At 39.7% G+C, this 24,582-nt stretch overlaps 1 protein-coding gene across 1 annotated transcript in view; it reads left to right on the top strand.

Annotated features, from left to right (window-relative positions):
* The window catches only part of DENND2D (DENN domain containing 2D), a 60,975-nt gene that overhangs the window by 33,379 nt on the left and 3,014 nt on the right, over positions 1–24,582 (top strand). Inside the window, exons 5-11 of the mRNA XM_070745743.1 lie at positions 735–812; positions 2,859–2,999; positions 12,098–12,246; positions 13,787–13,964; positions 14,578–14,619; positions 17,555–17,639; positions 24,087–24,326. Of these exons, the coding sequence (XP_070601844.1) occupies positions 735–812; positions 2,859–2,999; positions 12,098–12,246; positions 13,787–13,964; positions 14,578–14,619; positions 17,555–17,639; positions 24,087–24,326 (913 nt within the window). The remainder of the gene's footprint in view (positions 1–734; positions 813–2,858; positions 3,000–12,097; positions 12,247–13,786; positions 13,965–14,577; positions 14,620–17,554; positions 17,640–24,086; positions 24,327–24,582) is intronic.

The raw sequence follows: 24,582 nt of genomic DNA, 5'->3' as shown, positions 1-24,582 counted from the left end.
AAATCATCCAGCAATGTCTCATTCTTATGTTCTGTATTTAATGAGAAATTAAGAAAGGGAGTGAATCAGAGCACTTCAATAACCACGGTGCTGATCTGGAGTTTGGTTTATTTGTTTTTCATACTGAATGATATGTATGTTCAAAAGAAAATGACTCATGTAGTGAAGGACAAATGAATTCCTGACTCCACAAAGAGCATTTTATAAACTAGCTTATTTATTTGGCCACTCCGAAATCAAGAAATAGTTTCAGATATCACATCAGAACTACTACTGTGCTTTATGCCAGTACTGTAGTTCTCAAACTTCTGTATTATGCAATCCTCTCAGTCATCTTTAAAAGCTTTGGAAGACCATCTTATAACCTAGAGGACAGCAGGGTAATGCCTGCCGATTCCATAGCATAAATGACCCTTTTTGATAGCCAATGGAATCCCAAAATGGAATGGAATGCTTTTGAGATTTGATTCCAAGATTTGAAGTTAAAAAACCAAATTTTCCCAAAATGGAAAGATTTGCTAAGTTTTATCCATATGCATATGGACTTACACCAGAAACTATCAACATTATTTTGGAATGCCATTGTTGGGAACTTAATTAAGCAAATATATTTGCTGCTGTAATAGTTTTGTATATTTCCATAATATAGATGTGCAATTTAATAGTGACGTTTTATTTTAATTTAAAAAGAAAATTTCATGGTGACTTTTTTTCTACATAATATTGCTTTTCAGCCGTCTGGACGAGATGCTCGACTGCCTGAAGTTTATTGCATTGTAAGCTGTCTTGGTTGCTTTGGACTATTTTCAAAGGTATGTTTTCTGAATAGTCTGCTCCCCGAAATACAAAAATCATTAAACTCTTTGTTAGGTAGCATAGGCAGAAATAAATGTTCTGTTGTTCCTAATCTTGTTTCATCATAAGATGAACTTTCTACATTTTTCTTCATCCGATCTTTCGCAGAAAAAAGGAAAGAGAAGAAAGGCAGGTCCCTCGCCCCAGTTATTTGGGAATTGGCTGTGGCTACATATACTGTATATATTTAATTCTCTAAATGAACATGTACGTATATATGTATGCTCATTTAGAGAATTTTCACCATTATCAGAATGAAAAAGCAATACAGTATTCCCTCGATTTCCGCAGGGGATGTGTTCCGAGACTGCCCGCGAAAGTCGAATTTCCGCGAAGTAGAGATGCGGAAGTAAATACACCATTTTTGGCTATGGACAGTATCCCAAGCCTTCCCTTAATACTTTAAACCCCTAAATTACCATTTCCCATTCCCTTAACAACCATTTACTCACCATTATTACTGGTACTCACCATTGAATAAAACACTTAGTGATCCTGATATTTATAAACATAATTATTTATTAACAATAATTATTTTTTTTGTTATTTATTTGCAAAAATTATTAGTTTGGCGATGACATATGACGTCATTGGGTGGGGAAAACCGTGGTATAGGAAAAAAAACCGTGAAGTATTTTTTTATTAATATTTTTTGAAAAACCGTGGTATAGGCTATCCACGAAGTTCGAACACGCGAAAATCAAGGGAACACTGTATAGCATTTTAATTTGAATACAGAAAACAGTAGCTCAGATCAGATAATTCAGCTATTTCAAATTACTAGGTGTACAAATGAATAGTACAAGAAGCTTTGTGGAAAATTTAAAATTCACTTCAGTCATAGTTTTCAAGACCAGATATAACTAAATTAACTCTGCCTTTTCAATTAGTTTCCGCTAGTGGAAGGAGAATGAACATGACTGGATCCAAGGTTCTTCAAGCTTGGCTTAAACATTAGCCACACTGTTACTATTTCTTGACCTTTGGTTCTTACACCTTGGTTCTAAGAATGAAATGTGTTTGAAGGAGACACATGATTCAGGAGGAGATGGTATCATTACTTTGCTTAAGACTCTGTTGGTTTTGACTGCTCACAGTCACTCATGCCCTCATCACCTCGAGGCTCGACTACTGTAATGCTCTCTACATGGGGCTGCCTTTGAAAAGTGTTCGGAAACTTCAGATCGTGCAGAATGCAGCTGCGAGAGCAATCATGGGCTTCCCCAAATATGCCCATGTTACACCAACACTCCGCAGTCTGCATTGGTTGCAGATCAGTTTCCGGTCACAATTCAAACTGTTGGTTATGACCTATAAAGCCCTTCATGGCACTGGACCAGATCATCTCCGGGACCGCCTTCTGCTGCACGAATCCCAGCGACCAGTTAGGTCCCACAGAGTGGGCCTTCTCCGGGTCCCGTCAACTAAACAATGTCGTTTGGCAGGACCCAGGGGAAGAGCCTTCTCTGTGGCGGCCCCGGCCCTCTGGAACCAACTCCCCGCAGAGATTAGAATTGCCCCCACCCTCCTCGCCTTTCATAAGCTTCTTAAAACCCACCTCTGCCGTCAGGCATGGGGGAACGGAGATATTCTTTCCCCCTAGGCCTTTAAAATTTATGCATGGTATGTTTGTATGTATGTTTGGTTTTATAATAAGAGTTTTTTAGTTGTTTTAGTATTGGATTGTTATATGCTGTTTTTTTATCACTGTTGTTAGCTGCCCCAAGTCTACGGAGAGGGGCGGCATACAAATCCAATCAATCAATCAATCAATCAATAATAATTTCAGGAGCAGGAAAGCCACTTCTCTTATTGCTTTGTATCTTTTGTATTTGTATTATTATGTTGCAAGCCACCCTGAGTCCTTCGGGATTGGGCAGCATAGAAGTCGAATGAATGAATGAATGAATGAATGAATGAATGAATGAATGAATGAATGAATGAATTATTAAGAGTTGAGTTGGGAAGTTGCAAAATGATGGGTATTCTTTTTCTTCTTATAGATTTTGGATGAAGTAGAGAAAAGGCGGCAGATCTCTGCAGCAGTCATCTACCCCTTTATGCAGGCCCTACGTGAATCTCCCTTCCCGGCACCAGGAAGAACAGTTACGATTAAAAGCTTCATCCCTGAATCCGGGACAGAGGTGTGTGCCTACTTTGAAATACCTTTGGCTGGTTCTAACATGACTTGTCATTAAATGTTATAATTAAAGTCATCATGTTAAACAAATTAATAAAGCAATACCTCCCAATAGGATTTAAGAAAAACAATTGAACCTCCATTACTAAGAATTACTAAGATCCCTTTGATTGATAGCAAGGAATACTCTGCAAAACGTCTGAGCTGAGAGGACTGACCTCTATTTGAGAGAGTGTCTATCAGTAACATCATACCTTCCATGCCCAATCCACAATGAGTTGTTTACAAGTATCTAGGGCCATTTCTCTAATTATTCCTTTTGCCTGAATATATTCCAAAAGGAGCAATTGTGCTCAGTATCATCTAAATTGCTGGTTATTCCAAGGATTGAAATTGGTCTTCCAGAACTATTGGAATCAGGAAAAAGTGGCATTCAAGCTAATAAGGGAGTATTAACAACATTACCCTCAGCTCCATTTTTGCTTGTCCTGCTTCTATTTTAAGAGGCACACTAAGTATGCATCAGGGCACCTAGGAAACTTTTTGCAAAAACTTTTTGTGGCTCAAAGTGATTTATAATGAATAATTAAACGCAATCCAGTCAGTACCAGAAAGTATTTGGGTCATAGGTTTTGCTGTGTAGCATTTCAGAGCTGCTTGTGTGCAGTCCCTACCTTTTACCTGGATAAATTTCATTATGGCTCTTGCATTCTTTTGTGCTTGTAAAACAACATGAGCAATTGTGGCCTGGAGTGCTACTCCCTAAGCGTTTCATTCTATTTCATTTTCATCTCCTTGATAAGGCATTTAATATCTTTTAGGTTTCCTGGCAAGAACAACCATTTGGTGTTCTGGTCATTAATTACCAGCAGCTGCTTTTATAGTAATGGGTAAAAGATCTGAATGCAGAGCTACACCATTACCATACCGAAGAACAGAATATCCATTCCTGTAAGCTTGGGAGTAGAAACCTGAATTCAGTAATCTACTTGCTAAGAAGTTTAAATAGAGATTAAATAGGGTGGAGGCTAAAGAATTTTATCTAATTCCCTTTCAAACAGAGATTGAATTAGTCAAAATACTTAAAGGATTACTCTTAATTCTTTACAAAAATATGAAAAATGGCATCTTTGTAAAGTGGTTGAATTAAAAACAGGAGACACTTATCTATGATTGTATTATTTTAACTTCTTCCTCCCCAAATGTTTTTGGAGTGGAATCAAAAAGTGGTTTGGAACCTATATAGGCTATAGAAAGTGTAGGCTTGCTCTTGCAGTTATATTTTTTCAATTATCTGTCCTGTGACCTAATATATAACAGCTGGGATGGAAACTGGCTTGTTCTTTGCCCAGAGTTGATTTTTTTTCTCTATCGAGACTTATAATTTTCTATTCAGATGGAAGGTATAATGTTTACTAATCATAGTAAGCAAATATGTAGAGTGATAATTAGCTGGATTCCCTTGCTCCCTCCCACACCACATTTTAAATACTGATATAGTAATGGCACTGCCTCAGTCCTGCAGAATATGGCCTGTGTAATTGATATGCGGGGGGAAAGGGATACCAATTGGATATCACCCAACCCCACGTGTTGATTTGCTTCCATACAATAAGCTTGAGCCAAGTGTGCAAGAGATAGACTACAAAATTATGCCCACCAAGAGAGAAAAGGGACAAAGCTTATATAATGGTCTTGTTTGAAGGGGGACAGAACTTACCCAACCGCACATTTATTATTTTTATAAATAACTTTTAAGGCAGCAAACAATACTCCTTCCCTCTCTTATTTTCTCCACAAGCACTCTGAGAGCTGAGTAGGGGTGATAGAGAGTGACTGATTCAAAGTCATTCACTGGGTTTTCAGTGCCTAAGGCAAGACTAGAACTCACAGTCTCCTGGCTTCTAGCCTGGCGTCTTAACTACAAGGTTAATTTGGTTTAATTTGACCTAGTAAGGTTATTTTAAACCTCGACTTGTTTAGTTAACAAACCTTGAGGATCAAACACAGAGTCAGCAGTGGATTGATTTCCTATTCAGTACATAGGTCTTAAATTTTCAGCTCCAACCCTTTTGGTAAGTTATTTTCATTTTATATTTTCAAGCATTATCAGGGAAGCATAGCATCCTATTTAGCCATTTGATTAGTTCAAACTATTTCATTAGTTTCTCCTTCACTTGACATTTTCCTTCACCATCTCAGACAGGATGGAGTTGCCCCTAGTGGCCCTGTTTAACCTCAATGAGGTTGATAAATTAGGAAATGACCAAATGAGGTTTGAACCTGGTTTCATTGAAACAGAGAGTCAAGAAACTGCTGCAACATGAAAGATTTAGAAGTAGATATGAAAATATTTAATTAGTTGAGGATTGAGCAGATGAGAAGCTCTGTTTTATGGTTTGCTTCCTGTATACCTGGAGCTCTACGTGTGTTGGATTGGAGAAGCCATGCAGTATTGTGACTATATTGCTGGACTTGAATCAGGAGATTCAGGTTCAAATCCCCACTTGATCACAGAATTCAGCCTAACAAGGGCTTTTCTGGAGATTAAATAAGAGGAAGCCCCTGTGTAGCCTACTTTGAGTTCCTAAGAAAAACACAAGATATGAAAGTAATGAGCCAATAAGTTGGACCAATGGTGGTTTAGCAATGCACATTTTGGGCCAAGGGCTATCCATGTTTTTTCAGTGGCTTGTTCAGTAGCTATGTGCAAAACCAGAATACAAGCTAAATTTTATTTTGTTTAATTTAAACGTAAATACAATGAAATAAAATAGCATTTTATGGAATTTAATAATTTTATTCATTTAATATATTTAATTTAATTAATTTAGTTTAGTTAGTATTTAATAAATTTTCTGACATATCAATTTGGTGGTTACTTTAAAACTTATTATTTAGTATTGCTTCCAGCATTACTTCCAGCTGTACGGATTCAGCTCCAGTGATCTTAGAAGCCGATGTTTTAGAAGAACTTGAACGATTAAAGATAAATAAGGCAATGGGTCCAGATAGCATCCACCCCAGAGTTCTTAAAGAACTCAGATCTGTCATTGCTACTCCCCTGACTGATTTGTTTAACCAATCCCTGTTAACAGGAGATGTTCCTGAGGATTGGAGAATGGCCAGTGTTGTGCCTATCCACAAGAAGGGGGGTAGAGAAGAAGCTGGAAACTACAGGCCAGTTAGCTTGACATCAGTTATAGTTAAAATGATGGAGACTCTACTCAAAAAGAGGATAAATCAGCACCTAAAAAACAATAACTTATTGGACCCAAATCAGCATGGCTTTACTGAAGGCAAATCATGTCAGACTAATCTCATTGATTTCTTTGACTATTTCACAAAGGTGTTGGATCAAGGTGGTGCTGTGGATATTGCCTATCTGGACTTCAGCAAAGCCTTTGATACGGTTCCACATAAAGAGCTGATAGATAAATTAGTGAAGATTGGACTTAATCCCTGGATAGTTCAGTGGATTTCAAGCTGGCTGAAGCATAGACATCAGAGAGTTATTGTTAATGGCGAGTATTCTGAGCAGAGACAGGTTATAAGCGGTGTGCCACAAGGGTCTGTTCTGGGTCCTATTCTTTTTAATATGTTTGTGAGTGACATAGGGGAAGGTTTGGTAGGGAAGGTTTGCCTATTTGCCGATGACTCTAAAGTGTGCAATAGGGTTGATATTCCTGGAGGGGTCTGTAATATGGTAAATGATTTAGCTTTACTAGATAAATGGTCAAAGCAATGGAAATTGCAGTTTAATGTTTCCAAATGTAAAATAATGCACTTGGGGAAAAGGAATCCTCAATCTGAGTATTGCATTGGCAGTTATGTGTTAGCAAAAACTTCAGAAGAGAAGGATTTAGGGGTAGTGATTTCTGACAGTCTCAAAATGGGTGAGCAGTGTGGTCGGGCAGTAGGAAAAGCAAGTAGGATGCTTGGCTGCATAGCTAGAGGTATAACAAGCAGGAAGAGGGAGATTGTGATCCCCTTATATAGAGCGCTGGTGAAACCACATTTGGAATACTGTGTTCAGTTCTGGAGACCTCACCTACAAAAAGATATTGACAAAATTGAACAGGTCCAAAGACGGGCTACAAGAATGGTGGAAGGTCTTAAGCATAAAACGTATCAGGAAAGACTTAATGAACTCAATCTGTATAGTCTGGAGGACAGAAGGAAAAGGGGGGACATGATCGAAACATTTAAATATGTTAAAGGGTTAAATAAGGTCCAGGAGGGAAGTGTTTTTAATAGGAAAGTGAACACAAGAACAAGGGGACACAATCTGAAGTTAGTTGGGGGAAAGATCAAAAGCAACGTGAGGAAATATTATTTCACTGAAAGAGTAGTAGATCCTTGGAACAAACTTCCAGCAGACGTGGTTGGTAAATCCACAGTAGCTGAATTTAAACATGCCTGGGATAAACATATATCCATTGTAAGATAAAACACAGGAAATAGTATAAGGGCAGACTAGATGGACCATGAGGTCTTTTTCTGCCGTCAGTCTTCTATGTTTCTATGGTTCTATGTTTCTAGTAACCCAACAAAATAAAACACAGCAAAAGAACCATGTGAAACTTAATATAACCTATAGTCACCTCCATATCAGCAATGCATGAATGCAACTGCAAACATAGTGACAGTCATATTGTTTTGTGGTTTTTGTTAACCAAGAGGAACTTCATGTAAAACTCATTCAGCCATCTAAGGAATGAGTGCTGTTAGTAGTTGCTAAGAGAACAGTAGAATAAAATTTGAGTCAGTGATTCAGTATTCCCAGCCAGCCAGAAGCCCTTTTCACATAAACATTTTTTCTAGAATCCACAGCCGATGACAAAATATCAGAATGCAATAATAGAAAACCGATTATATTATATTTGGGTGATATTTTGCCAGATTCAGTTTAGGATCTTTGTTTAAGAAATATCATGATCTATGCTTGTCCTGATTCTCCAGATCTTTGTATGATGCATTTGGTAATTGGTGATTGATAACTGATGCAGACAAATCTTTTTTTTTTTTAAAGGAATGTGTTTTACTGTCAAGTATGATTTCCAGACATAATAGAGGTTCCTGTGTAATTAATAGCTCTTTAGGGAAGATTCCGTTTTTCTCCTCCTTGTCACAACAGCACAAGAATCTATCACAAAACACAGGCTTTCCTTGCTCCCTTGCATTGTCTTCTGTGTGATTTGCTACACTGGCTTCCTGTTTGGGTATTAGAGTTTTCTCTCTGTTAGCTATCAGGCGATGATGTTTTGGTATTTGGTTTCCTGGCTTGCTCAGTTCTTCATGCAACTGGAGGAGTTTGATGGGGTGTGCAGAACATATTTTTCAAAAGCATCTGTTTCTTTCTCTTAGCCATATATAGGCATACAAAACGTCTTTGTACAAAACGTCATATTAAACTGACTTTCTGAGAAAGCAGATTATTTTAACCATTGTACTGCACCAATACAATAGCAAAAGCCTGAAAATTTGGGCAAGCCTTAATGAATAGTGGAAGGGGGACATGGCATACTCAAGGAGAAATGCCATACTCCTTTTCAAAATATTTTTTTTAAGTTACATATATGCATCTCGCTATACAGTATATAAAAAGGTTGATAGAATGACTAATTTTGTAAATGTATGACTGTTTCCTGGGCCAAAACAAATATAAGTAGTGGTTCTACACCAGTGTGGTTTGTTTCAATGGTATGAACCTAGTTACTAAGTTTTTGAAAACTAGTCCATAATTTAGTATTACGGATTGCTAAATCAAACCAAACATTGGATTTGTCTAGTCTAATGAAAAGAAGGACTAGGGGTGGCATGATAGTAGTGTTCCTATATTTTAGGGGCTGCCACAAAGATGGTGATCAGCTTATTTTACAAAGGACCATAAGTGAAGGCAAGAAACAATGGATGTAAACTAATCTATGAGAGAAGCAACCTAGAATTAAGGATAAATTTCCTAACAGTGAGAACAATTAACCAATTGAATAGCTTGCCTTCAGAAGTTGTGGATGCTCCATCACCGGAAGCTTTTAAAATGAGACTGTGCAGCCACTTGTCTTGAATAATATAGGCTCTCCTGCTTGTGCATGGGATTGGACTAGAAGACCTCCTAGTTCCCTTCCAACCCCATTATTCTGTTGTGCTATAGCAGGGGTGTCAAACTCAAGGCACAGGGGCCAGATCCTGTATTAAGATCTGGAGTGTTATGATCTGGTCCATGGGGTCGCTATGGAAATAGAGAAGCACTGGCCTGTGGTGTCTCTGCCAGCAAAAACAGAGCTTGTGGGGGCCACAGGTAGCCCTTCTGAGCTCTGTTTCTGCTGGCAGGGGGTTGCAGGAGGCCATTGTAGGTGAAAAGAGAGCTTGGGAGCCCGTTTTTGCTAGCAGAGCACTTGGGCCACTACGGGAACTCCCGATACGAGTGACGTTTAGCTGGCCATGACCTCTCTGGCCACACTCATTCCAGCCCCCTCCCCCAAGGTCAAACACAACCCTGATGCGGCCCTCAATAAAATTGAGTTTGATACTCCTGTGCCATAGTGTGTGAATATAATGATGTCCCTCCTCCACATATGCATCTGCACTCCTATTGTATCTTGCTACAAAGAGGTGATCAATACTGATTTCTTAACTGATCTGGATTACAGTTGAATTTGTGAGCGCCGAGGCTAGAGTCATTAATTGCCAAGCTGGAAATAAAATCATATAAGTATGTAATAATTACTCAGTATTAGTACTAAGACCTCTTCTATATACACATTTATTCATAAAGGCAAGAAGACACAACTTTAAATAAAAAAGCAATAAAAGTCATTTACAAGGTCTTAGTGGCAGTGGGCAATCACAACCCTGTCATGAGCATCGCTTCATTCTTACCCTCAATAAATATTCCAGTCTAGTGGAGCTGCCTTTGAATTTCTGCCACGCTTGGCTGAAGAGTTGACTAAGTCACAAAATGTCAAAAAATCCATTATTTATTGCGGAGCATGTCGGGATAGCCTGGCAGATATTGAGAAGGAGAGCTGTGCTTGTTTATCATATGGTAGTCAAAAATCATAAGGGTAGTATTTTTTCCAACTCAGAATTGTGTTAAATTGCATAATGTCAGCTATAATTCTTTTCATCAACATTTTATGAAAATATATGCTTTTTAGTAAATTGTTAGTCTGAAAAGGTGCTATCAGGTGATTCCAGATTTTTGTCACAATTATAAAAGCACCTGCTAATTTAAACAGTGGCTTATTTGAGCTAAACAGAATACAGTGATCCCTCGAGTTTCGCGATCTCGATGTTCGCTAAACGCTATATCGCGAGTTTTCAACCCGGAAGTAAACAACACCATCTGCGCATGCGTGCCCTTTTTTTTCTATGGCCACGCATGCGTAGATGGTGGAGTTTCCCCACCGGGCTGAGCGGCTTCCCCTGGGTCTTCCCCCTCTTGCCCTGGTAAGTGGCGCGAGCAACGGCGTGGGCGCGCGCACGGGGCCCGCTTCCCAGCTGGGAAGCAACAACAGCAACCGGGTGGGTGGGGGAAGCCCCGGCGGCACGCGCGCGAGGCCCGCTTCCCAGCTGGGAAGCAACAACAGCAACCGGGTGGGTGGGGGAAGCCCCGGCGGCGCGCGCGCGAGGCCCGCTTCCCAGCTGGGAAGCAACAACAGCAACCGGGTGGGTGGGGGAAGCCCCGGCGGCGCGCGCGCGAGGTCCGCTTCCCAGCTGGGAAGCAACAACAGCAACCGGGTGGGTGGGGGAAGCCCCGGCGGCGCGCGCGCGAGGCCCGCTTCCCAGCTGGGAAGCAACAACAGCAACCGGGTGGGTGGGGGAAGCCCCGGCGGCGCGCGCGCGAGGCCCGCTTCCCAGCTGGGAAGCAACAACAGCAACCGGGTGGGTGGGGGAAGCCCCGGCGGCGCGCGCGCGAGGTCCGCTTCCCAGCTGGGAAGCAACAACAGCAACCGGGTGGGTGGGGGAAGCCCCGGCGGCGCGCGCGCGAGGTCCGCTTCCCAGCTGGGAAGCAACAACAGCAACCGGGTGGGTGGGGGAAGCCCCGGCGGCGCGCGCGCGAGGCCCGCTTCCCAGCTGGGAAGCAACAACAGCAACCGGGTGGGTGGGGGAAGCCCCGGCGGCGCGCGCGCGAGGTCCGCTTCCCAGCTGGGAAGCAACAACAGCAACCGGGTGGGTGGGGGAAGCCCCGGCGGCGCGCGCGCGAGGTCCGCTTCCCAGCTGGGAAGCAACAACAGCAACCGGGTGGGTGGGGGAAGCCCCGGCGGCGCGCGCGCGAGGCCCGCTTCCCAGCTGGGAAGCAACAACAGCAACCGGGTGGGTGGGGGAAGCCCCGGCGGCGCGCGCGCGAGGCCCGCTTCCCAGCTGGGAAGCAACAACACTAACCGGGTGGGTGGGGGAAGCCCCGGCGGCGCGCACGCGGATAAGCAGCAGCAGCGAGGCGGCGGGGAAACCCCAATCTTCGGCTCCTCGCTGCTGCGGTGGAAGTAAAAACACCATCTGCGCATGCGCAGATGGTGTTTTTACTTCCGCACCGCTACTTCGCGAAAAATCGATCATCGCGAGGGGTCCTGGAACGGAACCCTCGCGATGATCGAGGGACCACTGTAGACACATTTTTAAAAATATATATTTATTAAGTTTTTCCATTTTTTTAAAAAAAAGTACATGATCATATTTACAGATGAATCTACATCATATATACATTCCTATCAATATTGTCTTTTAATTGCTTTTAAATTTCTTAATATTTTATTTCAATGCTTCTTTTAAGTTTCTTTTCTTTGTCCATTGGTACCATTTTTATTTGATAAGGATTTAGATGAAAAATATATTTTAGACTTACCAGAATTTCCCCAAATTTATACATAATCCAAATATGAGAGCCTGCAGCTTGTTGCATTTACTTCATTGCACTAAGCCATATTTTAGCATTGCCTCCTATTTTGGTTACTAAGGGTGTAATTACAGCTGTCATAACCATTTATTCAGAACTGGAGGGGGAAAGAAAAATGTTAATCCCACTGAAACTTATTATTGTTTTAGGTGGTATTCAAACATGATTGTTATATTGACTTTATCCTGGTGTCATATTTTTAGCAAATTGAGCTGACCCGGCCATTGGATTCTCACCTGGAACATGTGGAATTTCAGGCCCTTTTAAAGTGCCTCAGTCCTGAGAATATACTTCTCATATTTGCCTCTGTAGTTCTGGAGAGACGGATAGTTTTCCTGGCTGATGAGCTTAGGTAAGCCTAAGAAAACAGTTTTGTGTTTGTCCTATTGAAATCAATAACTCAGTTATGCTTCACCAGTCAGTATAGCATTTAGGTTTCCATTTTATCATTTGCTATCATTTTGGTATTTTTCATTTGTAAAATACGGGATTAATTACTATTTGGGTAACTATCCTTTCATAAGATGGTGGTGTGGGAATTAGGTGTTTAGCAGAGGGATGGCATGGTTATGCTGTTTTGTTGTTATGCAATGCTCTATAGAGGTATTGTGAGGGGAGGAGTTGAAATAGTTTATGCCCAGGATGTGAGGGGGGGGGGTGTCTGTAGATATTTTCTGAGCCCTCTTTCTGGCTCATGTAGTACACAGGTCCTCAATGGAAGGCTGGCTGGTTGCAATTGTTTTTTCTGCAGTCCTAACTATCCATTGAGATCTGTATCTGTCCTTTAAAGTTTTTAATAAAACTTTTAGATTGGAAGGTTTTCTTAGAGGTTTTCACAATGACTGTGTTACATTTATAAAACCATACCTTTCCCATTTTGGGATTTCCATTAAGAGAGCTCCCCATCTATGAAACAACAGGGCAGCAGCGACAAAGTAGGATCCCATTGATTCAGGAGCTGACTATATCTTTGTTCTTGCTCTGTCCAAAAGTCAGGGGAGGGAGCCGGTGAGAGATAGACACTGGGATGTATCTTATTTACAGTTCTGGAGCTATTGGATATAGCAAATTTCCCCAGTCCATGCTAAGAATAATTGCAAAATGAGGTAGAAATATATTATACTGTTAGGAGCATAATTACAGTGGCACCTCTATTTAAGAACTTAATTCATTCCGTGACCAGGTTCTTAAGTAGAGAAGTTCTTAAGCAGAAGCAATTTTCCCATAGGAATTAATATAAAAGCAAATAAAGCGTCCAAACCCATTTGGAAAAAAATAAAAGCTTGGAATTTGGGTGGGAGGAGGAGGAGGAAGAAGAGGAGGAGGACAGTCGCTGCCCAAAGTGAAGGGAGCGTTTCTTTTCTCTGGGTGCTGGCAGAGGTTTATTCCCTCTCCAAGCACCCAGAGAAAGGAAAAGGCTTTGTTCGCTCTGGACTGCCAAAGCCTCCTTAAGCGCCACCAAAAGGCTCCTCTGGCAGCCCAGAAAAGCCCGAGGTGGCCGGGATTAAAGGGGAATGGCAGGAAACTGGCCGGGCCTTTGTGCCGCTCTCAAAATTTTGGGAAATTTTTCCGGGCTCAAATTCTTAAGCAGAAAATGGTTCTTAAGAAGAGGCAAAAAAATCTTGAACACCCGGTTCTTATCTAGAAAAGTTCTTAACTACAGGCGTTCTTAAGTAGAGGTACCACTGTACATTTGTATATTTTTAAAATCAGTAATACAGTACTGTATTGTAATCAATCCTTTAAGACAACAGTGGCAATGTATTTAAACAATAAAATTAATAAACGTGCAAAGAGTATTGATGAACCAAAATAAACTGATTATTTAGATACAACCCTTAGCTATAAAATATTATTTAATGTTTTACTCTGTAATATTGGCTTCCTTTCAGCTCCCTCTCCACGTGCATTCACTCGGCTGCTGCTCTTCTTTACCCATTTACTTGGGCCCATACATACATCCCAGTGGTTCCAGAGAAACTTCTCAGCACAGTCTGCTGTCCTACACCATTCATGGTTGGGATCCAAAAGCGCTACCTGGAAGAAGTTCTGGATCAACCTATGGAGGAGGTACCAACTTGCATGTTCCCTAAGATAGTTGAATGGACCAAATATTTGCTATGTCTCTGTGACAAACACCAGCACAAAAATTGGCTGTGGTGATATTTCTTTATGTTCTTAATGTTTCCTAATCATCCCTATCAATTACTAGCTACATTTGTTTTAGCCTTAGGCCCCATTGAAACCTGCTGTTTACCCAAACATTGGAGTAGTGTGGTGGGAGCCTTTATTTCTTGTGGGCTGGGGGGGGGGGGGAGGGAAACTGACCCATGCAACAGGTGGGCCGATGCATGTGTGTACACTGGCCTTTCCCTCGAGTCAGTCGCCGGCCTACCACGCAGGTAATTTGACTCATGAGCAGAGTGCTAGTGTGAAAAGCCTGCCGGTTGTGCAAATTGAGCTGTGCATGTGTGTGCTGGCCCACCGCTTGTTTGAACTGGCCATGGCCTGATAGTGGGTCACAGCCCAGGGGCTGGGAATGCCTGAGTGATGATTAACATACTGGGCTTTTAGTTTTTGTCATATGGTTTTTGTGATTTATTATTGTGGGCAACACGGTTTAAACATGGGTGGCCCTACAAATTGTTTAAATACATACATCTAAATACTGCTTCCTTTTTAGGTGTTGCTTGTCGATCTGTCCAAAGGAGTATTCTTAAAAAATGTAAGTTCCTTCCAAATCCTATATTGTAACTATTTGTGGAACTTAGATTTGCATTTCTAGGAAATGATGTATATCCATCCTGTTCAGTTTCTTCTCAGAATGTTAGTTCTGCTTCAGTTGTTTGGTTGCCTCTCGCCTTTCTCTCTCTCTCTCCTTCCCCCCTCCCTCCCTCCTCCCACCCCACAGTCTCTCTCACACACACCACGCTTGCCTATTTATACTAGCCACTGAAAGCTACAGGGCAAGGTTAGCAAAAATGCAGTGATATTACTAGAACTGATCGAGATAAAATTTTGTCTCCCTTTTAGAGGCTTTTAAAAAATTGGCGGATTAATTTTGTAGATTTGGTTTTAAATTTGGGCACCATTATTTTGGAGCAGCCTAGCATAATTAAAATGAAGCCAGAAGCATATTCAATAGATGAAAATTTCTATAGTTCAGGGTTGAACTATGAAGTTCTTGATGCCATCTGGGCTTGGTTGTTTGTTTGCAGAGATTTCATTATCCAAATAGGTAATAGGATCAGTGCTTGAAGATGTTACTAAGTTAGGTAATGTATCATCTTCTAGCAGTGTTTTTCAACCAGTGTGCCGCAGCACACTTGTGTGCCGTGAGACATGGTCAGGTGTGCCGTGGGGAAATTAAACATGGGTCCCCAAACTACAGGCCGCGTGCCTGATACGGCCTGCAGAGGCCATTTATCCGGCCCACTGCCAGCCGCCTACATCCGAACATAAACATTCCCCTCACAATCCCTCCAGCTATCAGCGACAGGGAGAGTGGAGGCACAGGGAACGCTCACTGACCAATCACCTCTAGGATTCATCCCAACCACTAGCGATGAACCAATAGCAGGCCGCCTCTCATTCACACCCAGGAAGGTCCCCGCTCGGGCTTGTCATTGTGTGGCCACGGCAAGAAGTTGAAGCTGCTACTCCTCCCCATGGTACCAATTTCTAATCCTGGTCAGGACTGGAGGTAAATGTTGCCACCACTAGATGAAGCCTTAGCCTCAGCTGGTTATGTCTATCCTGATGGTGTATATAGATATTTGACCTTTTTCTTTTTATAAGAGGCCTCCGCAGAGGGTGATACACAATGCATCACAATGCATCACAATATTATCTATATTGTATATGGCCTCCTGAAGGGCCATCTTCTTAAAGAGCTCAAATCCCTATGTACACCATCAAAACAGACAAAACCAAGGCTCCTGCACCGAGCTGACCATGGGATTTGAACCCACAACCTCAGGGAGAACTCTAGTATTTATCAGAATCCTTACCTAGAAAGCAAACTTCTCCATTTGACAAGTGAAATGTCAAACATTTAGAAACTATATTATTAACTATATGTATAATATGTACTGTGTTAGAGTGTCATTTTGTGTCATTTTGGTTGGTGGTATGCCCCAGGATTTTGTAAATGTAAAAAATGTGCCGTGGCTCAAAAAAGATTGAAAATCAATGTTCTAGCAGATAAAGCAGCTCAGAGAGCACCAAGCCTTTACAAAATAAATGTGGTCTAGTCCTGATTTGTACTCTCTTGATATCTGCTCCTTGTTACCTACCACATTTTTTGACTATAAGATGCACCAGAGTATAAGAAGCACCTAGATAAAAAGAAGCACCTAAATAAGTAGCTGCACGTTCAGTTTTTGCCCTCCCCGGCCCCCAGAAGCACTACACAGGCCTTCCAAACTCTCTGCGTGTCTCATTTTTTGTGAAAGATGGGCCCGTTTTTGACCTCCCAAGAGCTCCCCATGCACCCAGAAGTACTGTTCAGGCTTCCCAAACCCTCTGCAGGTCCCGTTTTTGTCAAAAATGATCCTGTTTTTGGCCTCCCAACCCCCTCCATGTGTCCCTTTTTTGCCCGCCCCCAGGATCACTTTGCAGACTACCCAAACCCTCTGCGCATCCCATTTTTACCAAAGAGGCCCAAGCTCTCAACTCCCCATATACACATATCCTGTTTTTACCCTCCCCAGCCTCCAGTAACATTCTGTAGACCTCCCCAATCCTTTGTATGTCCCGTTTTCACAAAAAATGGGAACGTTTTGACCTCCCCAGCACCCCCCTCCCTCCACATGTCCTGTTTTTGGCCTCTCCAGCCCTCAGGACCACTCTGCAAGTCTCCAAACCCTCTCCCTGTCCTGTTTTTTAAAAAACGGCTGAGCTGTTTTGGGTGAAAATTGGACATGCAGGGGAGGGAGAAGTTTCGGTGGCCACAAACAGAGTCTAGGTCCCTTTCAAATCTAACAAACAAACACTTTTGGTGGGGGGCGGTGTCTATAATCCAAAAAATATGGTATTTTCTTCTTTCTTAATCTGTTTAATCTCTCCCTCTCTTCGATATTTCTTGGTTAATTCTGCTGACTTTACTTTGTTTCTGTTCTTTCCCAATTTCAGGTTATGGTGATCTCCTATTCTTGACTTGGGTTGCCTTGAAAAATGGACTATTAATATTTCAATTAGTTGTGCTCCCTTTACTTACAGTATCTTCAATCTATCACTGTTTGCTGATGTTTCCTATGACATGCTTTGTTTTCAGAAAGTTCTTCATCCTCATCATCTAAATTCCACCGTGCCTGAATTCTTCTTGATGCTCTATCAGAATCAAGAGATAACTGCCCAGATGGCAGTCTATCTTTAACCCATGCTAAAAATAGCTTTAGTGCATGGTGTCAAACTCACCGTGTCACGTTGCCATCAAGTGACGTATCACATTGTTTTTTCTGTTCGCAGAGGTGGGGTGGGCGTAGCCGATATGACACATCTGGCCCACAGGCTGCCAGTTTGATACCCCTGCTTTAGTGAGTTAACAGTAATACCAGTTTCTTCCTAAATAGGCCTCCAGGTGTTGCGAGGAACTGTGGATCTTTAATTGTGCTACTAGTGCTAATTTGGTGTAACTTTCCTCTTTAATAATTCTACAGATTGGAGATGAGGAGGATATTTTGCCACCCAAGTTGAGAAGTGAAATGTTGCACTCTTTGCCAACAATGAACAACAACATCCAGAGTAAGTCATTCTCTGTACCAGCCTTGCCCAGCCGGCTGTCTTTCATCATTGTTAGATCTCAGATCTCCTTTAATTCCTCTCTAGTATAGTTATTGGTTGGAAACTGTTGGGGGGGGGGGGAGGGAAGCACAACATATTTTTAGGCATCGGGTTGGAGGAAGATACTTGAAGCATAGAAAACAAAGAGTTTTAATAAATTTGTGTGCATGATGAGATTTGTGCTGGGTTGGTAACATAAAATAACTCTTGGAATAAATAGTTTATATGGAGTGTGGGACATTATATATGTCACTTGTCTTAGGTATGCTATAATGTTTCACTTTGAGGGATGTCCTGCCAAGAATAAGGAAAGATTTCTGAAGCATGGTTAGTCAGCATATCCTTGTTATAAGAAAAAACGTTATATGTTATCAGAAGTGGCTGTAGATTCTTAAATTCAGGAAAATTTTATAAAATGTGTGGCAATGAGAAGATGAAAGTGTATTTAGACTAGCTGCCTAAAAGAAGTATGTAGCTTATTTGTAAATGGATATCTTCTTTATTTGTCTCAAGAAATCTTGCAGAAAATTATAAACTGAAATTACAGACTGTTAGTTTTAAAAAGGATCCTAGCTTTATTTAAATCTCATTATAATCCTAACAGAAAATGTGCTTGAATAATTAAAATTTTGGCCTCAATCAGATAATAAACAGATATTACCTTTATCTGAAGAACTGAAAAAGCTTCTTGAATGAGAAGTGAAACAAAGAAAGGAAAAACCAAGAAAATCCAGTTGCCTCTTAAAAAGCACCTTTAGGTTTAAGGAAGCAATAAGCTGTGATGTAAAGATGTGATGTTATCTTGTTCTGACATTGTTCTGGTTCCATGTGATGTTATCTTGTTCTGGTTCCATGTGATGGTTCATGGTTTTACTGTGTGAGGGAGCGTGTTTTAAGAGCCAGTGCAACCAAACAGAAGACCATTTTTCATTTTTGTGTAACCCCATTATCTGCTAGTACATTTCTGTGAAGGAAACATGGTTTTCAGTTAGTATGTAGAATTTGAATGATGCAAACTAAAACATTGTTGGCTAAACGGTACCCTATAGCACATCTTTTGTTGTGCAGAGAAATTGAAAGATATACCAGTTAGAAAAAGATAGTGTTGTGGTTAAAGTAAATGGACCTATTTACTTTATTTTGTTTAAGTGTTATCACCGAAGAAAAGTCATCACTCCAAGTTTGTTCTGAGATATCTTATTGAAGGTAGAACAGGATAGTATTTTTTTTCAGTTCTTGCATTGCTGAAGGTCCAAAGTCAAAAGTATAGTGATTCTTCTAGATTAAAGAAGAAGGACTGGCACATTAATTTAGATTAATCATTTGCATCATGTTCATTTGTACTTGACAGGTACTTCCTGGACTATCAGATTCAGGTAGAACTGGTCTATCCAGACCATTTATTTCAAAGTAATGTTGACAGAGCCACCTCTTGCATGACAATAATAGTGATTAGGGGAGCAGTAGTAAAAGCACTTTTTTCTTAGTAGGTTATATGAACTGTGTCTATATATTGAGAAAGACAGTCAAAATAAACTTTTCTGCAGAGCATTTAAGGGATAATGCTGTGAATTTTATTGAGGGTTTAGATATCATTAGTGCATTGAGTATTAGGGTATGTTGCATTTTGTATTTGTATTAGGTGATTGATGTTATGAGTATACTTGAAAAATTCAGAAACTCTATGTGGACTTAATTGTAGAACTGTGAGCACTATAAATAAATAGATACCATTTCATTAAAGTAATAAGGTAAATATTTTAGTCTTTAGTGTACCACTGGCATGTTTCAGCAGAAAAAACAATGAAATGTTTGATGATATAGCTGATGCTCATTTTATGTTAGATATTATGATTATAGCTTTCTTCATATCATGACATATTGAAGGCAGTGATGGAAAGAACCCAATAGGAGAGTGATGAATTTAATTTAAATAATATCCAGTCTCAAGTGAATAAGATATATGAGATTTCATCAGAAGTAATTAAAAACTTAACGTTGAACTAATATGCCATTAGTGGGATGCTCAAATTTCTTGCACAGTATATTCCCAATGAAGCAGAAGTAACAATTCTATTGAGATAATTGCTAAGTAATAATACCATATGGCAATGATTTGTAGATTAAGATAGGGCTTTGCAAGATGTAAAAACAATATTGTATATAGTAAAATTTTATGATCCTAGAAAATTAGTTATTTAGTCAGCCGCATCTAAGAATGGTTAGATGCTTTCTTTTTTAAAAAAATTCCATCGTGAACTTTGACCGAAGCAGAATAAAGTATGCCTAGGCTTTTAAAAAATTGCCATTGGATCTAATATATATAATCAATGTTCCTGATTTGTATTCTGTCAAGCCATGGCTGATCTAAAATTATTTTGCAGACCTTTGGGAAAGTGGTGGCTTGTTCCTCATTCAGAACAAAATATTGACCTCACTTTGTATTCAGTCTTTTGGAAAAATTATTTAGTTTTTAAGTTCTCAATCAAATGTAAGTGTAGATTAGTTGATTTCATTATCCAAATCAATATTTGGGATGACAGGCTTTTACTTGGGTAGTACCTTGGCTTTAGAGATGTTTAAAGTAACTAGAACCTTATACATTTAATAAATTAAATTAAACCTGTTTTGCAACAATTACATTGGTGTATGAAAGATTTAATTTCTTTATAAAGTATGTAATGATGGCTGGGAATAAGATTATTGTCCATAGTAATATGAAAGCAGAGAAATGCGTCAAGAGTTGCATTATGTATCAGTAATTGGGAAACTATGCATTTAGCAAGGATGACACACTATCTAGAAAATGTGCTGAACAGTGCAAGCTTTGTCTAGAGTAGAGGCCAAGTAACAAACAAACAAAAAAACCATTGTTATCTCATGAAACTCTAGACGTGTCATGGTGTTAAATAGCTGATGGCATTTGTTCATTTGGTAGACATAGTTGCTTTCAGTGAATTCAGAAAAGAATTTGTCAGATAAGTCAGCTTTGTTGTGTATTTTAAAATTGCAGATGTATTTGCTAGTTATGTATTCTACATGATGCTATATGTACAGATATTCCATTTTGCCAGTAGAAAAATAGCACAATTTAAAAGGTCTTGGAACAATATTAACAGACCAGTTCAAGATACCCACAGCCAAATTGAATGGGGGACAATTGAATGAACAATAAATAGTAAGCAATTGAACAATAAATGAATAGTATTTTATAAAACTATAAGGAACAGATAAGAATGTTTGTTAAGTTTTAGTGGAAATTTGGAATACTGTAGAGTTGATTGTTTGGCCTGGAGTGTTCCCTGGTGCAGTTTTTGATGGGCCACATATTGAGGACAACCCAGAAGTGAAATCCAGGTTCTGGAGAACCAGTAGCAGAAATTTTGAGTAATTCGAAGAATTGGCAAATACTAGCTGGCCCCAGAGTGGGGTAGGAATGGAGATTTTGCAGTATCCTTCCCCTGCCACGCCCACCAAGCCACACCCACAGAACCGGTTGTGGAGAAAAAATTGCATTTCACTGCTGGGACAATCCCTGTGTCTGTTCATATAACTCTTCAACCTAAGATTCTTCGGGGCTTGTTTTGATTACAGGAAAAGCAGAGAAAATGTTATGATCAACAGCAAAGTTACTTTAGCAGACTTTGAAGCATTGTGAAAATAGCAAAAACTTGTCACCCAACAAAAATAATAAAACCATAACTAGAGCAACAGTCGCATTATGTTGAGAATTCAAAAGGAAATAAATATTGACAGACGACCTCTGGGGGACAACTATAGAATCTTAAATTTAGGTCAGAGAAATCTTGAATTGGCAAATAGAATTTTAAATTTATCTGCATTAGGCAATCCACCGTATGGCTTCCAACAGTAATGGTTTCAGTAGTTGGCTCTAGTTCACAATTGCCAGAAGGTGAAAGAAGTGAATGTTTGGGCAACTTCTAGAATACCAAACTCAGAATTAGAAGTAACAGTGGTAGGCTAAACATAGTAGCGGATGTCAAATTCAATGTCCTGTTCATTGTCCGGAATTAAGATAGTTTAAAAATATTTAAAGCATATTTTGATCCTAATTTAATAATAATTGAAAATATATAGTTAATGTAGAATAATGTAATGTTAACTTTTCCTTATGGGAAATAATGATAATAATTGAATAACTGAATAATAATTGAGCAGGGGGGTGGACCCGATGACCCTGGAGGTCCCTTCCAACTCTATGATTTTATGAAAGTGGAAATATGTGATATGTTTCTGATACGTTAATGATGCCTTTCAAAATAAATAGGTTATGTTAAAAAGTAGGGTGGAATAGTATATGTGCAGCTTGCCATATGCTGTTCTATTTCATTTTTGGAGGCTGAAAAGTATTTGATGCATACCAAATGAGCCCTTCCTGTAATGCGTCATGCCTACTTTGAAGGGAACTATTTGCATGTATATCACATAAAATTGTTTGCACCAAGCAAAGACGGTGCAGAGAGCTGATTGACAGGTACAGCCTGAAACTGCAGTTGAGCAGAAAGGCCAAATTATATGCCTATTTTATTGGAATCGTGTCACTCTGGAATTCAGTTAACAAGCTAACCTGTATTTTGCCTGATACAACATCTAAAGCAAACTGCACATTTTCACTCACCTACACATTTCTCAGCTATCAGGGAGACAATTGTAGTATTCTCTTGCACCTTCATAGACAGCCCATTACTAAAAAACAACAAAGAACTGGAAGAGCCTCCACATTAACAAAATAAGAAAAAAAAGAGTTCTGACGTGAAAAAAATGCCACTGTTCAGATTTCTGCCACTGTATTCCATTCCTTTGCCATAAATTTTGTTAAAAGGAAACACTACTTTTCAGTTTTAGCCAACTGCCTGGAGGCTGACATTAAATAAGAGGGTAGTGTAAAATATAAATGTTCATGCCATTTCTCTGTGTTTTATACTCTCAGGAACTTTTGGGAAACACAATAAATGAGGCATTCAGTGAAGAAAGATGTAAACATGAAATAGAATGTATTTGTGACCTTGATGTCAAGGTTTCAAATGGCATCCAGGATTAAATCAGAATCTGAGACAAAGTATTCCTCAAAATTCCAATTTATTAACAGAGCCATGTTAGAACATCTGGGACAAACCCAAATCTGAAGCCCCAAGTGGTTTTTCCATCCAGTTAAAAGTTCAAACCCTTCTCCCCACACCTCCAAGTCCATCTCGTTGACCAATCTTCATCTGCCATCTCCTTCCGTGCAAGTGGAGGAGTGCAAAGACAAAAGATGACCTTGACAATCTAGAGGGAATTTATTATAGCTACATGCAGACATCCCACATGCAATTATCCCTCCCAAATTCCCACAGCAAAGAATATATTTCAAAATAGCAGTGTGGCAGGTTAAAGACCCCCAACTAAAATGGCATTGGCCTGATAATTAGTTTTTCAAATTCATTTTCTAATCACTTAGCTTTACTTCTGATAACATCTCAAGTCTAATCTATCCACATGTAGTATAGAATACAACTCTTCTGCTGCACATTTGCCATTTACTTGGTGATATTAAGACAAGGAGAATGATAAAGGGTAAATCATCAATTTACCCTAAATGTACAATTCATAGAGGTTAAATTATGAAAATAGTTGTTTAATAATTATTAGCTACAATAACTGCATGATTATTTGTTTTGTAGCTTAAAATTAAGCCTTGGTTATAGCACCATTATCTCATGATGTTTTCAGGAAGACTTGTTGCAATTTCTTTATTGAAATATCATGGCAGAGAGTGAATTTGTAGAATTCCATGGCTGGGATTAATAAAATTTGAAGGCTTTTCATTTTTTTAAGCAAAATCATTTTTTTACATTATAAGCAAATTAGCAAAATCTTTCTTTTGCAGCCAGGTGCTTATTGATATTAATATTTTCATAGCTTTTCAATCTGAGAATGTCCCATTCCCTATCTCCTACTTACCAGATCTTCCAATGTCTATCATCACTATAATGCTTTGGCCGGCCTCTATTCCCCCAATTGCTGCCCCATTCCAAAATCCAGGCCCCTCAATCCTTACGACCGTAAACGTCCATTATCCTCAACAGCTATCTGGCACTTTAGCATCACTAGATTGTTATTAATGAATGAGTATAATATGCTGTTTAAAATTTTAAGACTGTATATCTGATTGAAAAGGAAAGGGCAACTAGTTTCACAACAATCTGGGAGCATCTCAAATCTTCAATTGAGGCATTGTACATATATTTTTTAATTTGATGGCACCTATATGAAGGCATTCTAAATTGGCTTCCATGTAATAGATGTGTCCCAGTTAATGTGATTTGTAGAATCTTCTGAAGTAGCAATTCAAGTTTTAAGATAGGGGGAATAATTCTCTTGATATGCACTCTCTTCTTTTTCAAGCATCTGAGGAATTCAATACACATGTCTCGGACACTTTTATACGATTCTTTGTGAGGATGATTGGTCACTATCCAGCGTATATCAAATGGAGCAGAAATGGCACAGGCAGCTTCCAAGAACAATCATTTTGCAAGGCTATCACCTCTAAGACCAACCGCAGATTTGTGAAAAAATTTGTTAAGACTCAAACGTTCTCGTTATTTATTCAAGAAGCAGAAAAAAGCAAGAAGTGCATAGAAGGTAAATTCCTTGGCCCTAGTGGTCTTTTTTTTGGGGGGGGGGAGGGAAAGGGGTGTTGGCTGAGGATAGCAGTCATGCCCTAACCCAACTTCTGCAGGTAAACAGATCCTTAGAATATCTTTGTTTTTAAATGAAAATATACCATAATTTTCCACAATATGCTACTCTGGCACCATTTGAGATACCGCTTTGATCTCTTCAGACGTACAGGAAGATATAACAAATCGCAAAGTTTTGATATGTGAGCAAAACTAAA

This window comes from Erythrolamprus reginae, chromosome 3 (assembly GCF_031021105.1).
Source record: "Erythrolamprus reginae isolate rEryReg1 chromosome 3, rEryReg1.hap1, whole genome shotgun sequence".
In the NCBI taxonomy this organism is placed as follows: Eukaryota; Metazoa; Chordata; class Lepidosauria; order Squamata; family Dipsadidae; genus Erythrolamprus; species Erythrolamprus reginae.
This window is presented reverse-complemented; position numbering and strand designations above follow the sequence as displayed.